Source organism: Homarus americanus, unplaced genomic scaffold (genome assembly GCF_018991925.1).
Source record: "Homarus americanus isolate GMGI-L3 unplaced genomic scaffold, GMGI_Hamer_2.0 scaffold30108, whole genome shotgun sequence".
NCBI classification, from domain to species: domain Eukaryota; kingdom Metazoa; phylum Arthropoda; class Malacostraca; order Decapoda; family Nephropidae; genus Homarus; species Homarus americanus.
The window spans coordinates 5,082,698-5,100,974 of NW_024748109.1; the positions used below are offsets into that span (position 1 = coordinate 5,082,698).

Below are 18,277 nucleotides of genomic sequence, written 5' to 3' on the forward strand. Positions count from 1 at the left end.
TCTCATAAAAATAGCCACTCATTAACCCAAGTAATTTAAACAGTACTGGCAGCATCAGTGGTAACAACAATGGCCACCTCTAGTCTGGGTGGCCATTAGGTAAATAAGGTATAAACAAACTGGTGGGAGTTATTGCTTTACTTCCCCCGGAGAGTGTACTGTACATGTACTAAATGATTACGGTACTAAAATTGTTATATCTATTGCAAATACAGCTTACAAGAATCCCAGCAATGTAAGTTATATTCACCCAGGTCGTTTGGGTGGAAAATTATGAGAAGAGCTTAGTCATTCTTAAGGAATGATAAACACGCAGGCCTTCAGCGCCAACTGTCAAATTATATTGCCTCACCTCCCGCTCTCCCCCATCTGCCCAAGCCAGGGTTTCAGGCCTTAAGTTTTTCATATAATATCTCAGACTATAGGAGAATATAATTTGCATTGCTGAAATCCTTGCAAGACAGATTAATTTGAATATAAACGTCATATATTTTGCTCAAGCGATAAAAATTGTACAGTAATACCCCCGATTTACGCGGTCAATTGAACCCGCGGAGGTCCGCGTAAAACAAGAAACGCGTAAATGGAATAACAGAACATATGGGATTAATTGAAATAGAGACTGGGCCAACTCCCAAACTCCACTTTTTCGGACACAATACCGACACAATACCTATGTTGTAGTAAAAATAACATCTTAATTTTATGTATGCACACACAATTAATATTTAAGAGAAATACAGTCGCCAGGTTAATGTCCATTCAAATAATGGATTCAGCGCCCCCCCCCCTCTTCCCACGCTCGCTGGCTCCTCCCTCTCTGAGAAATGTTTGGGTGAAAACACTAGATTTTAAGGTATAGTAATAAATAATACCTCAGACTAAAGTTAGGATAATATAATTGACATTGCTGGATTCCTTGCAAGACCAGGAAAATTTTGAATATACATGTCATATATTTTGCACAAAAGATAATGTATTTGCTGTGTAAACAAAATTCTTGCATTAGATCAAAAATTTGTGTCTAATGCAAAATCCATGATGTTTACATTCAAAATGATCATCATATTGTAAGAATTCCAGCAATGTAAATTATATTCTGGCAGGGTAATTTGTATGAATTTTATGAGCTAAATAAAAAAATTATACTTCACCCGCGTATATGAGTAGATGCACCGCGTAAAGTGGGAATTCTGGTTCTGACAGGGTACCGAGTAAATGTAGAAACGTGTAAACCAGAACCGCGTAAAGCGGGGTATTACTGTAGTACATTAGTGTACAGTACTGTAGTACATTTTATAATATAAAGTTTTTCAACTGTATTTTTGGGTAGATTTACATAAATTTCTTCATTTATTTTTATCCATTTACATGCACACACCATACTAAAAGAAACGTAAAAGAAATAAATGACCTTAGTGGAAAGCTGGATACACATGTACTAATTTGATTACGATACTAAAATTGTTATGTCTAGTGCAAATTATAGCTTGTTTATATTCAAATTAATCACTATCTTACAAGAATCCCAGCAATGTAAATTATATTCACCCAGGTCATTTCACTGGCTTTATATAAAAGAGAAGCTTAGTCACTTAAGAACTGATATATAAACACACTTTAGACCTTGGGCGCCAACTGTCAAACGTACTACCTCACCTCCCGCTCCCCTCCCCCCCACGCTCCCTCCCTCCCTCTCCCCCATCTGCCCAGCATTGCTGGAATCCTTGTAAAACAGTGAATAATTTGAACATAAACGTCATGCATTTGCACAAGAGATAAAAATTAATCACCTGTATCACATTACAGTAGTGATTTAAGAGTAAGAGTGTATATGTATGTATATAGTACAGTATTCCACATACATGTAAGTATAAATACAAAGTTTATGTGATGATCGGACAACGTCCATTTAGGTTAACGTCATATTTCCAAGAACGCATCTAAGACGTTAACCTGCACATGACTGTACTGTACAATTATTTTTTCTACTGATAAAGAATCAAAATTGCAGCTACAAACATAAATGATACATTATCTCTTTGGTTCATAATTATGCATTTTCATATTTAAAAGAAGTAAAAAAATGTGAGGGTATTATGCAATGCTGGAGGTAAACAGACACAACCTTCCTTCAATTACTGTTGTACTTCACTTAATCATCATGGAGATGAACTTCTGTCTCTCCAAGCCCATTAAAGTATCTCATAACATCAATAGTTCTTTCAAATCTACAAATAAGTTTCTGTTCAATATATTTTTTCTCTTAGTTTGTTGCCAAGATCTGGCACTTAGCTAAACACACAAGAGTCTGTAAATTGATCTTTGCTCTGTTAATATTTTTCAATTGAGAATGAGTTCAGAGAAAATCTCAAAAGTGAAAAATGAACCATTCCTTTGATGTTATGCTTCACTAACAGCCAATGTTAACTATAAACTCACCCAGATACAACTGTTTCTGTCATGTTCACACTGCTCCAGCTTGGGGATGATGAAGTACAACAATATTTTCTTTTGATGAGGAGGAAAACACACAAAAAAAATATTCTTTAGCAAGATGAGTTAAGCAGCAAGGTTTATATACTTAAAAATTGTCAATGCATTACAATAAAAATCAGATATGCAATTAAAGTGCATATTCCATTAATCTTAAGGAAAATTAATGAAAGTCAATCACTAGACTTTTTTCATTTAGAGGAAGCATTGGTTAGTTCTAATATGTAAATAATGGAAAGATAACAGTCTATAAGTTCTCTCATTAAAATAATATTTAGCAACTTTCTATGAAATATGTTTCATCTTAAGATACTGTACTAAGCCAATCAACATAATAAAATAAGTTACTCGGCTGTTGTGCACTGCTGGAAGAATGCTGGGAACCAAAATGAAGCTGGGCGATCCTGGTCATCCCTCCAAGCAATACCCACTCTCAGCAGATGATCTAATGTTCGTCCTACTCGCTCTTGTGTCCAACCCAGACTTGATGCTGCAGAGCACACTGTCATATGCCCAACAGTTTCTGCCTGTACACAGAATAGTAAAGTTTATCAGCATTCAATGATTGCATACTTTATATTGTACTGCATATAAAAATATATCACATGGCAGTTTATGACACTAGTGTTAACCAATACAGTACATATTGTTTCATAATAATACAGTACTCATTGTTCTGGAGGAAATTTATACTTCTATGTACTGTAGTGATATCTCCATTAGGCGGAGGGGTATATCTGCAAATGAAATTAATGTCAAGTTGCCAAGGATGCCCTATAACATCTCAAGACCTAAGAGGAGTCAGTACACTAATGTCCTCTAAGAAAACCAATTAGAATGAGCATCATCTCCTGGTATAGTTTTGAAGAAGAAAAGGAGTGGCACTAATCAACATTCTCACATAAATAGTGCTGAAGCAATTGACATTCCAGCTATCTGACAGGCATTGATACTATAAAATAATTCAAGGTATTTAAACTCTGAGTAAATGGGTATGACTTTATGTCCTCAGTAATTAGTTACAGTACAGTAATACCCCGATTTACGCGGTCAATTGAACCCGCGGAGTAGCGCGTAAACCGAGCAAAGCGTAAATGGAATAACAGAACATATGGGATTAATTGAAATAGAGATTGGGCCAACTCCCAAACTTCACTTTTTCCGACACAATACCGACATAATACCTACGTTGTAGTAAAAATAACATCTTAATTTTATGATGGTATGCACACACATTTAATATTTAAGAGAAATACAGTCGCCAGGTTAATGTCCATTCAAATAATGGACTCATCTCCTCCCACCCCCCTCCCCTCCCCATGCTCGCTGGCTCTTCCCTCCTTGAAAAATGTTTGGGTGAAAACACTAGATTTTAAGGTATAGTAATAAATAATAACTCAGACTAAAGTTAGGATAATATAATTGACATTGCTGGATTCCTTGCAAGGCCAGGAATATTTTGAATATAAACGTCGTATATTTTGCACAAAAGATAAAATTTTGGCTTTTTAATCAAAATTCTTAAATTAGATCTAAAATTTGTAGGTCTAATGCAAATTCCATGATGTTTATATTTAAAATAATCAAAATCTTATAAGAATTCCAGCAATGTAAATTATATTCTGGCCGGGTAATTTGTATGAATTTTATGAGCTAAAACAAATATCTTCAGTAAATAAACAAATTATTATTCACCCAGACACTATCTGTCAATCAAAATACCCCACCTCCGCCCACCCCCCCTCTTCCCATGCTGGCTGGATTCCTCCCTCCCTCCCTACCCCTCACCTTCCCTCCCTACCAGAGAAGTGGGAGAAAACAGTATATTTACATTTTTAGTAATAAAGAATACCTCAGACTAAAGTTAGGATAATATAATTGACATTTCTGGATTCCTTGCAGGTCAGGGAATATTTTTAACATAAACTTCATATATTTTGCACAAAGGATAAAATATTTGCTTATTTTCATGATCTTCTTAAATTACATCTAAAATTTGTATGTCTAATGCAAATGTTAAGATGTTTATATTTAAAATGATCACCATCTTGTAAGGATTCCAGCAATGTAAATTATATATTTTATGAGCTAAAAACACATATATCTTCAGTAAATATACAAATTATACTTCACCCGCATAAATGAGTAAATTCACCGCGTAAATCGGGCATCCCGGTTCTGGCAAGGTACCGCGTAAATGACCAAACGTGTAAACGAGAACCGCGTAAATCGGGGTTCAACTGTATAAGAAAAAAATTACCGGTGGTTTGCCATCCTCTCTTTAACAATAAAAAATAAAGATTGAAGCACAGAGGTTTCATACTTGCTGGAGGAGTGTGGTGTGGTCCATAGAAAGTTCACCAGGGATGGAGTATATAAACTGAGAGGATCCTGTAGCAACAACCTCCATACCTGACCCAAGCACTCGTAATTTCTTTACTGCTCGCACAACATCGTCCCTGTAAAAAGTACAGTAATGCATAAAACTACAGGCTGTGCAGATTGTGTGGAACATTTACTATACTTGTCCTGGACAAGTCAGGGGCAGATCCAGGATTTCATGTGGGGGCACAGCATGACTGCCGGGCACTGCCAATCAACACAACTTGTTTCAATTTGTCTCTATTAGTAATACAGTCGGCCCTTAACATTCGCGGGGGTTAGGTAACAGAGATGCCCGTGAATGTTAAAAATCCGTGTACTATTGCTGCCCCCCCCACCCTAAAAAATCCCTGGCCCCCCATGTCCTTATTTACCGTACAGGTAGTTCTGCTATAACGCGATAATTATGTTCTTGTAAAATATCGTGTTATAGAAAATCGCGTAATAGAAATAACAGGGCTTATGGAGAAAATAGGGTTAGGTGCAGATTACTCGAAATCGAAAAAATTTAGTAGTTAGCCTAACACAAAGGATAGCACAGTCTAAATAAATGTTACATTCATATCTAATAATGAAATCATACAGTAAATTTAACACTTTACCTTGAAAAAATATGAATGTAACTTGATGGGGGAGAAGGGTGATTTTGAGGTTGATAACATCGAGCTTCTCTTCAAGTGTTATATCCTTTCTTTTACGATAATCACCGGGAATTCTATCATCAGAACGCTTTTTGGAGATATTCTTCTTTACCATATTCACAGTTAATACCACAAAATTGGAGAAATAGTAAGCAAAAATCGCGTTATAGCAAACAAGCGTTCGCGTTATACAAATATTGTTCCGAATTCATAAATCGCGTTAGAGCAAATTCGCGTTATCAAAACACGCGTTATAGCAGAACTCACTGTATATACCTGTGTGTAGTTCGAGTTTTTAAGACCAAATTATTTGGCAAAAATTGGGGGTCGACCTCTAAACGGGTAATAGTTTCGTTAGGTTGAAAAATATTTACCAGTAACTACCAGTAAACAATGGAAACGACGCACCAACACACCATCAGCTGTGAGTGTCGGTACAGTCGCCAGGGCAGATCTCTTGCGTCATCATAGCAACCCCAAAGTAGCCAAATCCGTGGTATGTTATGCACAGGACGATGTAAAACATAAAGTATTCATTTTTTAAAGTTTACTTATAGATACTGTACATAAATTTTTGTTCATTACATTTGAAACATCAATCTTTGTTAATTAAATTTGATACAAAAGAAAACTACGATACCGTATTTTCATTAAAATATTACATCACAATTATATTTTACCTTAACTGTGACTGAATGAATATATTCTCAGAAATAAATATGGAAATGTAATATTTTGGCTGAAATGACGTACATATTACTGTACAGTGGAAAGTGGGATAAAATTATGAAAACAATGACTTTCGCTTTCTTTCGTTGTTCAAAAGATTTTACCGTAATCGCTTTTCAAATGGTTTTCAGTTAAAAAACTGTTGTACTGTACTCGTACTGTATTACAATAATATTCTATCCTACCATTAGCCTTATAATCCCACAACTGAAAACCATTCGAAAAGCGATTACGGCAACATCTTTTGAACGAAAGAAAGAGAGAGAGTCATTGCTTAGCGTCACAATTTTATCCCACTTTCCACTGTAATACATACATCATTTCAGCAAAAATATTACATTTCTTTGTTCTCAGAAATAAATGGTAGTTTTGTTGAAATGTAATGTACAGTATTTAATATTAAAATGCAAAAATAGCTATAAAAACAATTAATACACCCGAAATATACTGGCTGGCATCTCCACTCGTCCCTGCTCCTACTCCCGCGTCCAAGGTCACCTCACCACTCCTCCCAACTCGCTCCCACCGCTCCCTCCTCACCGTCACTACTGCCGACAACAAACACAAATGTTTTGTGAATAACTGCACCTCCACTTCCTATGTACAGTACTTGTACTGAACTGTACTGTGCTGTGCATTTTTACAAACAATAAACATGGCAAGAAAAGCCATTAAAAAAAAGATATAAGAATTTCACTTTACTGTACAGTACCTCTCCTCGGCGACAGGGCGGGGGTTATCGGGCTCATCGTCACTCAATTCCATAACAGGTGGTGAAGTGGGGGCGACTGTGGATTCAGCTGCTTCCTCACTGCCGCCAGCGATTGATGGTGTTGAATCTCTCCTTCGGTAACCAAAGAACATGGTGATGGGGAGTTGTCGTCTCTTTCTTTTCATTTCTCCCATGATTTTTTGTATGGAACAAAAGCATCATCCATCCCTCGCATGAATTTCAGGGCACGCACCATGGAGGGGTCCATACTATAGGCCAGGTTTTTCAGTGCCTCAATCATCCTGGTCATCTCCCCCAACTTCTCCAACGTTATTTCTTGGTGCTCTTCCTCATCCTCTTTCCCTTTCGCTTCCTCTTCCTCTTCCTTGCCTGAGTCTACTAACTCCTGTAGATCCTCCTCGGTCAGCTCAATGTCGTGTTCTTCGATTAGCTCCCTAATCTCATCCTCTGCCATGTCCTGGAAGCCTTCAACAGCCACTTTCCTCGACAGTGCCAGGGTCTTTTTCACCGCCTCTGCGATGGCTTCGTCAGGAGAAAATCCAGTGAAATCTTTCACACATTCAGGCCACAGTGATTTCCAGCAGGCATTCACTGTCTCAGGCTTCACATCCTTGAAAGATTCAGCCACCAAAGATAAGCAGTCGGCAATGTTGAAGTTCTTCCAGTAGTGAAGCACATCCAGGTTTTGATCATGGTCTAAGGCTGAGTGCAGTCTGGCCATCACACATTTACTGTAGTTAGCCTTGAACGTCTTGATAACTCCCTGGTCCATTGGCTGGATAAGTGCAGTGGTGTTGGGTGGAAGGAACAACACCTGTACCTTTTCATGCAGCACCTCCACTGACTGTGGATGACCAGGAGCATTGTCGAGGATTAGCAGGATCTTGAACTCCAATCCTTTCTGGTGCAGGTAGCGTTCGACCTCTGGCAAGAAACAATGGTGGAACCAGTTGAGAAACAGGTCGCTCGTTGTCCAGGCCTTCTTATTGTACATCCAGAAAACAGGTAGCAAGCTCATGTCGCGGTGTTTGAATGCACGCGGTTTCTTAGACTTGTATATGAAGCCTGGGCGAATGAGGTGACCCGCAGCATTGCCACAAAATAGCACAGTGCACCTGTCCTTGGCTGCCTTGAATCCTGGTGCACGGCGTTCTTCTTGGGCGATGAAAGTGCGCTGTGGCGTCTTTTTCCAGAACAAACCTGTTGGAAAAGAAAATACTCGTAGTACACTCTGTACTATTATACATACAGTATACAGTATCAAAATTGGTATAAAAGTATTACACCACACTGTATGGTAAATCACTACGGAATAAAAATATAAAAGCTACTGTATAAAACTCAGACGCATTTATCCCGTTTTCTCTTACAACACAATACAGTACGTACAGTACAACAGGTATTTGAGCATTTTTAAGGTTAAATGTACAGTAGTAATTTATTGTCTTACCTGTTTCGTCCATATTCCAAACTTGTTCTGGCTTGTAACCCTGCTCCTCGAGTATTGCTTTCAACTCTGCTGGGAAAGTTTTTGCAGCCATGGTGTCTGCTGACGCAGCCTCCCCAGTCATCTTCACATTCTTCAGGCCAAATCGACGCTTGAAATTGTCAAACCACCCCTTGCTGGCTTGGAAAGGTGTCGGGGGTGTCTGAGGTGTCTCGGGTGTGGGGGTAGCAGCACTGGTACTGGGTACGGGTTCCTTAGCTGCAGGCGTGAAGCGTGTGTGTGTAGAGACTTAGCTTTCTCCCGGATAAGGATAGAGTCCACTACTACACCTTTCCGATGCTGGTCCTCTATCCACAAAAACAAGGCATTCTCCATCTTCACCATTGCCTTCTCCCTAACTTGGCTGACATGCTTAGCACTGTGTGGAGCACTGGCACTTACAGCATCACAGATATCTTTTCCCTTTTCTTGATGGTACATACAGTGCTTTCGTTCACGTTGTACAGTCGCCCAACAGCAGCGAACGACATTCCCTCCCTTAACTGATTCAACAACTCCACCTTCTCCTGCAGAGTCATCACTTTCTTCTGTTGCTTAGGGGTGGCTCCAGCTGGTGTCTTTGATGCTCTTTTAGGGGCCATGGTAAATGTGGGTAGCAAGCGTAGCAACTACAATTCTGATGTCAACACAAGCGTGGTTACAGCAAGACTGAGTGAGAGAGCGAGGTGGCGTGACGCGCTATGCGTGTGTGAGAGGTTGCGGGAGCGGGCGGTGTCCCGTGTTCGGTGCCGCGCACGAGGCCACGCGCGAGTTGAATGGCGCGCGATTTGAATGTACTTCAATTACTTCAATGTACAGAATATTCCTCCGGCGGGGCAATCCGCGTATTTGCGAATCCGTGAATGCTAAACCCGCGTATGTGAAGGGCAGACTGTATTGATAATAATAAATAAAAATAGCTGATCATTTCAGTATGTACAGTAATATATTACTGTAATTAGAGAAAAAAAAAGAATGGCAAATAAAAAGAGAAATACTTTGCAGTACCATATATGGTAATGACTCCGCGAAACCTAATCGAGCCGGCGGTGTCCCGTGTTGGTGCCGCTGACGAGGCCACGCCATGAGTTGAATGGCGCTAGATGAATGTACTTCAATTTCAATGTACATGATACCTTCCAAGGGGCAATCCGCGTGATTTGCGAATCCGGAATGCTAAACCAGCGTATGTGAAGGGCAGACTGTATTGATAATAATAAATAAAAATAGCTGATCATTTCAGTATGTACAGTAATATATTACTGTAATTAGAGAAAAAAAAAGAATGGCAAATAAAAAGAAAAAATACTTTGCAGTACCATATATGGTAATGACTCACGAGCTAATCTGGTTGTCTGGTCTCCTCCTTTGGTTAAGCCTCCTTAGTACTTCTTCCAGTAAGATGACACCCCCATTCCGGTAGCTGGTAGCAACGCACAACTCCAACATTTGCACACCAAGCTCATAGTAGAAGTCACCTACCCCCAGCATCTCACACCAAAATCCTGGAAAGGACAAAAACTGTTAAGCTGAAGATTATAAATGTGTTCTGAACACTCAATAGATATAATACTGTGCAGTCAACCCTCGCTTTACGCGGTCCCACTTTACGCCGTTCCAAGTTTACACGGTATCCTGCCGAACACGGAATGCTCACTTTCGGTGCGTGTAGCTCCCCTTTACGCGGAGAGCGGCTGGCGTCTCTCCGCCGCCATTTTTGGATGAAACCCTCCCGCCATCTCTCTCCGCCATGTTGTGATACGAGTAGGTTGTGCAGTGTATGTCTTTGTTATGCTATCGGTGGCGCTATACGTAGCGGACTGTGATTGAAAAGCATCTTTACCTCCCTCCCTGCTAGCTGTGATTGGTTTAACGTGTACTATGGCGTGCTCCGCCGCTGAGCGTTCAAGCCCCTTGACCTACCGCGTCAGTTACACCTCCGCTACACCGTATATCGGGTATCCATTGTTCCATAAGAATGGCTTCCACCGACCACCACCACCACCACAAAGAAACCTTGCATTACCTGGACCCAGCCGCCTCTAAGCCAAAGAAGACACGGCGTTCCTTAAGCTATGTAAATAAAAATATTCTCTGGGTAGTTACAGAGGTTTAAGAAGAGGAACAAGATCACCAATATCAACATTGGTGGTGAAGAAGCTAGTGCTGACCGTGTTGCGGCTAGGGAATTTTCTCCGTTTTTACGTGAGATTATGGAGGAAGGACAGTACACCGACAACCAAGTGTTTAACATGGACGAATCTGGTCTTTTTTGCAAAAAGCTACCTTCCAAGACCTTCGTTGTGAAGAATGCCAGCAAGTGTCGGGGCCGGAAGTTGCAGAAGGAGCACATCACCATCCTATTTACCACCAATGCCTCCGGTACCTGTAAGCTCAAGTTATCGGTGATCCACACAGCACGCAAGCCTCACGCCTACAAGAGCATGGACATGACCAAGCTAAATGTCCACTGGCTGACCGCACGTAAGGCGTGGATGTTCTCTACACTGTCCCTCTCCTGGTTTGATGACTGTTTCGTTCCCGATGTGAAGAAATTCTGTGAGCAACAGAATGTGCCATTCAAGATTTTGTTGCTGCTTGACAACGCACCAGGACACTCGCCCCTACTGTTAGATCATCACCCCCAACGTAAAAGTGGTCTTCCTTCCTCCCAACACTACGTCTATAATACAGCCCATGGACCAAGAATTGATCTGTAATGTAAAAGCTGCATTCTCTGCTAAAAAATTCAACCTCCTGAACAACTACACCAACACCAAAGAAGAGTTGCGTAACCTGAGTGACACCAACACCGATAGCAAGAGCGAAGACGACGAGGATCAACAGTTGGCAGAGCAAGAAGTACTTTTGAAACAATTCTGGAGAACATTCAACGTCAAGAAAGCTGTGGACTTCTTGGTGGAGGCATGGGATCAGCTGTCTGTAGCAACTGTTCGTCACGCACGGAGACATGTGTTGCAAGGCATTCCGGGTGTTAGACAGTGTAAATCTGTGACTGGTGAGGTTCAGACTGTTGCAGTAGCAGTGGACCTTGCCAGAGAAGCTGCGCAGAGTGTTACAGCTGCAGGCTTCTCCGAGACCACCAACAACGACATCCTGGAGGTGATAAGGGATCCTGATGTGACTACCGACGCGATGGTAGATGATGATGACGTCAGTGAAGAGGCAGGTGGTGCGTCATCCCAAGAAGAACGCAGCTTATCTCATAGTAATGTAAGGGGTGCCATCGAGTGTATCGAGAAAGTCAAGCTCCTCCTTTCCGACGACCCTGACGCAAACAGGTATGAAATCTTCACTACTCAGCTGTTGCAGACTATGGAGCCCTACATCAAGGTTTATCACGACAACATAAACACCAGCCATCAGCAAAGCATAACAGAGTTCTTCGCCCGCAACCCACCACAGCCAGCCCAAGCCAGTGATAGTGACAGAGGCAGAGACAGTGATGATGACTTTGAGGGATTTGTCAGGGAGGCACTAGTAAGTGTGGATGACAGCGATGAAGACTCACCTGAGGGCCAGTAGCCTGCCCTCTGCCTCGGAACCAGCCTACATTCCCCTACGCCGACCCATCTCTTCTACTAACGTAAGTGTTAACCCCAACCTTGTTTTTTTCTAACCTAACCTTCAGTTTATTATTCTCTTATTGATTATTCCCTTCTATATTATGTGTGGGTGAATACCATCATAAAGTTAAGATGTTATTTTTAGTAAAACGTACGTATTGTGTCGGGAAAAAGTGGAGTTTGGGGGTCGGCCCGGTCTCTATTTCAATTAAGGTAATCCCATAAGTTATGTTGTTCACTTTACGCGTTTCTCACTTTACGCGGGCCGCCGTGGGTTCAATTAACCGCGTAAAGTGAGGGTTCATTGTACAGTGATTTCAGTGTTGAGGTAACCTAGTCATTTCATGTTTAACTCAAATGTCAATAAATCCAGGAAAATTGCAGTGGCATAGATGACCTCATGCTGTGTTCTGGGCTTTTAGTTCAGTTTTGAAGGTCCAAAAATCTTTAAAAGAGCAGTTTTTCTCACTCCCTTTATTCTGGCTGTTCCCTAAACATAAAAATTATAAACATGTGAGACAATGTCCAGTAATTGTACAAGAATGAAGAGGTGAAAAGGAGATGGTACATTCCGTTAATGTTATCTCACTTGGTGCCCAGCAAATATGGCAAGATCATAAATATACTGTACAAGAAACAGCCACATATTGATGATTGATAAATGCTCTGACCAAAAATATGACAAATCAATCATAGAGCCTTTGCCATCTTGCCACATGTACAAATTAAAAAAGAAAATGATGGTATAAAAAGGGAGTGAATTTGGAATTTTTGAATATATGACTACAGTACTCCTGACCTTGACCACTTCACTCCTGCCGCCATTCACGACCTACTGCAAACACTACGACAAGCAGTTTCTGCATTCAAAGCTACTGCCCCATACCAGCCTTCCCATCGCCCTGAACACATCCCTCCTGCACTACTCAACGCCGAGTATGTCTGCGTCAGGTGCGATGCTCACCGCAACCCACTTCAACGCCCCTACGACAGACCTTTCCAGGTTTTTGCACGGTCAGCAAAGTTCCTGACGATCATTTGCAATGGCAGACACAACACGTCAGCATCAATCGAGTGAAGCCGGCCACCCTAACCCATGGGCCCCCAGCCCAACATTACCCCCAACAAACCACGCCTGCACCAGTCTGCCCACAATTGCCACTTGCAGCACCATCTTGTCCACAACAGTTCTAGGTGCCCTCCTTTCATTCTCAGGTACAGTCGTGAACAGAAGTCCTGTCGCCCCTTGTGCTGTTCCGTGAACCAAGAGATTCAGACTCATGAACCCGAAGCAGTAGACACTGGTGCATTATTCTGCCCATAAATGCTTCGGATTCATGAGTCTGAATCTCAGAGTTCGTGGAGCAGCAGAAGGGGCGACAGGACTTCTGTTCACGACTGTACCTACAGCTCCTGATGAGGATCCTGCACCTAGTCCTGTGGACCCAGACATTCCACCCAGTGCCCCCAAAGACTGTGCACCTGACGCCAAAAAAAAACACCACATTCCCCCCCCCCAGCAAACCAAGCCTGCGCCCCCCTTCACCTGTCTGGTCATCATTGCCGCCTGCAGCACCCTCTTTTCTCCATCAGGTACTTACTGCTCCTGACCCTGCTCCTGCATACGGCCCTATGGACCCAGACACCCCACCCGGCGTCCCTGAGGACTCTGCACCTACCGTCAGAGAACCACCACTGTCACCATCACCACCAGTCACTATCACCACCAGTCACCATCACCACCACTTCTCACTATCAAAACCAGTCACCATCACTGACCACCGCCACCACCAGACCAACAACAAGTATTATCATACCAACAACAGGTATACCATAAACTTGAAGTAAATTAACGTAAAATGCAAAAACGTAAGCATTGCTCAGTAATATTCGCACGGCAGGAATTTTACATGAAACATTTCACTCCCTAACTGTGGAAGTGAGTCGCCATCGCCCGGCCGCCATGTTGTTATTGTACCGAGCAGGACGCCAACGCCGGAAAGAAAGTTGCACGAAACAAAAACCTACTAAATTAACCTAACATTACCAAATCTAACGTTATTTAGGCTACTTAAAAGATGTGTTTATATTCCTTGGACTTTTCTCCAGAGCAAAATTATGAGTTTTTTTCTTTACCTTTTTCTCCATTCACTGGGCTAACAAGGGTCCCCACGCTAGTGTAGAAAACTTTCATAATAATATATTTAAACAAAGATAATACACTAGTTTGTTAAAAATTTCCATGACTGTCAAATAAGGAACAAGACGAACGGTGGCCAACTGTTACCACAGCAGCCCGCATGTGGTAACAGTAAGATTGTGCAACGCCGGCATCACTGACCGAACCCAACACGAGGCATCACTATTCATCTCTGCATACTTAAAATTCAATGTTTTGATGCCAACTTTACAAACTAAGTGCTAATTCAGTCATTCGTACCTACAGTAGAAATATTGTATTGTCCAGTGATAATGAAAATGAATGAAAGTAAGAATACCAAAGTGTAAAGCAGTGAGACAGACTTCTGGGAAATCAGTCAATGGACGAGATGGCTGGAAGGTCACTCAGGTCCGGAAACTTGAGGTATGTCAGTCATGGAACTCTGCCTCTCTAGCAGGTAGAGGGGCAACTAACAAACATTCTGTGCGACAATTAGTGGCAGATTTCTCTTCAATTTGTGTTGGTTATAACTATTTAGAATGAGTCAACCGCCACAAACAGTCTCCTTAGCACCAACCACAGCTTTGTTATATTCAACACTGACCAGAGGCGGCCATTTCTCCAATATGTGGTATTGGCAACACCACTGCAAGAATGAATCACCGTGTACATTCTAGTGCATCATCAGCGGTTAGTTCTTCATAATTATCTATGAAAAGAAAGGAGTTAGTGAAGGTAGTGGGGTCGAGGGACAGGCCAAGGACAAGAGCCTCATAAGAGTCTCCTATAGAGTCTTTAGTCGGTCTCCAGGTTACTAATGGAGCTGGTTTGTACACAAGTCGTCCCCCTAAGCATTCCGTCACATTCGCAAGAGATGACCCCCCGGTCGGAAACTTGACAAGTATATGCACGAGTGAATGAAGCGGTGAGAAAGATTCATGGGTCAAAAATCCTCACCTGCACAGAACATATGGTGACTCATACGAGGGAAATTTAGTGGTATTCGTTAGTAATTCCTCACACTTAGCAAGAGAAATATACAATTAAATGGTGTAAACAAATCTAAATACGTACGAGACAAAAGTGCCGCATGTTTTTTCTCTCTGGTTTTATCTAATATTAGGTTGTATGGCTAGTACGTTTGCCTCCAGTCTTGTTATACCAGTCGCTATTTCATGCCCCAGGTGTGAATATGTTTCTGATTTCACCACGGTTGGGGAAGTGACGGCTATATTGCTTCCTTGTGTAGAGTACCAAAGGCTTAGTATTCTGAGTACTGTACACACACCAGACACACAACAAGAAGTACAGGTTAAGCAATATGGCAAGGTTATAATATTTTAGTAGCACAACCTTGAATGGTTGAGTATTTGTCCCGGTTAATTATTATTATTATTATTATTATTATTACATAGGAAGCAGCAACAATGGCAGACATTATCCGGGTTACTTTCCTGGTAATGTGGGACCAACTTCTCAGAACATCCCCCCAACCCCTACTGCCTCTCTCCTGGGGTGAGTGAGAGAGGTCGCCCAGTACTGGGTCTGGTCATCACGCTGGCTGGATTCATGAAAGTTCGGAGGAAGATGAAGAGTACATGTACTCATAACTGACGCAAGAAGAAGATATTGAAGCCGCCCTCTCCCTGAATCATCTCAAATCTCGCATACACGCCACACAACGAGAAGCATTCGACAAAAAATGGACACCCCTGAAACAACAGGGTAGCGTCACACTATGCCACTATGACGCTGTAACCGGTGACGCCAACCACCACTACAAAGAGTATCAATCCCTGACTTGTTCTCAACACATTATGTACATGAGACTGCGCCTAGGGTACAGGTACCTATGGGAGTACATTGGCAACCCTGAGCCTGGCCGCACTGTTTGTAAACTTTGTGGCCAACCCAACTCTCACACCCTCTCTCACTACATCCTCACTTGCCCTATGACCTCCTCCTACAGGTCCCCAGCCGTTACCAACACCTCTTCCCTCCCTGACCAAATATCCCTCCTCCTAGTCACAGGCATGGCACTTGACATTATTAGGGACCTGCCACGCTTTGCTATAAACAGATGAAATGTACCGAGAATTTTCCCCCCACACACTCATCATTCTGTCATTTTATCTAACTTGCTGACAAAACCTATGACCCTTCAGGCTTCTACGCCTTTAATGCATGAGTCATAAAGGCAAGCATGAACTTAGCATGCTTCCCAGTTGGGCACTGTAAACGCTTCTGCGCTTCACCTTGCACAGGAAGTAAGGGGGTGCCCAATAAACTAGCCCCCTCCGGGGCAATCTGTAATCTGGCTTGATTCATGAAAGTTCGGAGGAAGATGAAGAGTACATGTATTCATAACTGAAGATATACAGTATATAAGAACAGACCTAAACAGCAAATAATTAAACTATAGTAAACTCAATAAACTCAATATTATACAAACACTAATTTTTATAAATGCCTTCACTTAACGCCATTCAAGAGGGGAAAAAATAAATTTACAAAAAATTCAGGATAAACAAAAATATTCTACACACCGTATGTACTAAACTCGGTCCAAAAAGTACCTTCAAGAATGTCAACACTTGTTATTATTATTCACTTTGTATCTGTATTTTTCTGGCTAAATAAACTGTTTCAATATCAAGAAGTAGTCTGATGAATTGCGAAATGAACACTGCGACTCCTGTTGTCTTGGTAGGATTGTCAAAAACCTTCGTCCGTTGTGTCATATTGTCTCACACACAAAATTATTTAATTGAGATATATTTTAGACCAAGTGTAGTACATGAACGTACAGTATGAGTCTGGATAATGTTGATGCTACTCTCAGAGATTTATTTGTGAGTACTTGTGCTACGTTAACCAATTATGTACTGTGCATAATTTCGTGGCGTGCTTTTACCTCACCAACCTAGACCCCGATTTTTTCCTCACTTTCCTCAACTGTCATGTTATGCCTCTCTGAGTCTGGGGGAGGATAGTACGTTTCCTGATTCTAGGGGAGGATAGTACATGTTTCCTGATTCTAGGGGAGGATAGTACATGTTTCCTGATTCTAGGGGAGGATAGTACATGTTTCCTGATTCTAGGGGAAGATAGTACGTTTCCTGATTCTAGGGGAGGATAGTACATATTTCCTGATTCTAGGGGAGGATAGTACATATTTCCTGATTCTAGGGGAAGATAGTACATGTTTCCTTATTCTAGGGGAGGATAGTACATGTTTCCTGATTCTAGGGGAGGATAGTACATATTTCCTGATTCTAGGGGAGGATAGTACATGTTTCCTGATTCTAGGGGAGGATAGTACATGTTTCCTGATTATAGGGGAGGATAGTACATGTTTCCTGAGTCTGGGGGAGGATAGTACATATTTCCTGAGTCTAGGGGAGGATAGTACATGTTTCCTGATTCTAGGGGAGGATAGTACATATTTCCTGATTCTAGGGGAGGATAGTACATGTTTCCTGATTCTAGGGGAGGATAGTACATATTTCCTGATTCTAGGGGAGGATAGTACATGTTTCCTGAGTCTGGGGGAGGATAGTACATATTTCCTGATTCTAGGGGAGGATAGTACATATTTCCTGATTCTAGGGGAGGATAGTACATATTTCCTGATTCTAGGGGAGGATAGTACATGTTTCCTGAGTCTGGGGGAGGATAGTACATATTTCCTGATTCTAGGGGAGGATAGTACATGTTTCCTGAGTCTGGGGGAGGATAGTACATGTTTCCTGATTCTAGGGGAGGATAGTACATATTTCCTGATTCTAGGGGAGGATAGTACATGTTTCCTGAGTCTGGGGGAGGATAGTACATATTTCCTGATTCTAGGGGAGGATAGTACATATTTCCTGATTCTAGGGGAGGATAGTACATATTTCCTGATTCTAGGGGAGGATAGTACATATTTCCTGATTCTAGGGGAGGATAGTACATGTTTCCTGAGTCTGGGGGAGGATAGCACATATTTCCTGAGTCTAGGGGAGGATAGTACATATTTCCTGATTCTAGGGGAGGATAGTACATATTTCCTGAGTCTAGGGG

General features: G+C 41.7%; 1 protein-coding gene across 2 annotated transcripts in view; it reads right to left on the reverse strand.

Moving 5' to 3' along the window:
• Positions 1–2,675: 2,675 nt before the first annotated feature.
• LOC121880173 (vacuolar-sorting protein SNF8-like) overlaps positions 2,676–18,277 on the reverse strand; it is a 50,071-nt gene continuing 34,469 nt past the window's right edge. For both annotated transcript variants that reach the window (XM_042387296.1, XM_042387295.1), the window contains exons 4-6: positions 9,807–9,972; positions 4,820–4,955; positions 2,676–3,023 (exon numbers count right to left, since the gene is read on the reverse strand). In XM_042387296.1, the coding sequence (XP_042243230.1) occupies positions 2,841–3,023; positions 4,820–4,955; positions 9,807–9,972 (485 nt within the window). In that variant the 3' untranslated portion in view covers positions 2,676–2,840. The remainder of the gene's footprint in view (positions 3,024–4,819; positions 4,956–9,806; positions 9,973–18,277) is intronic.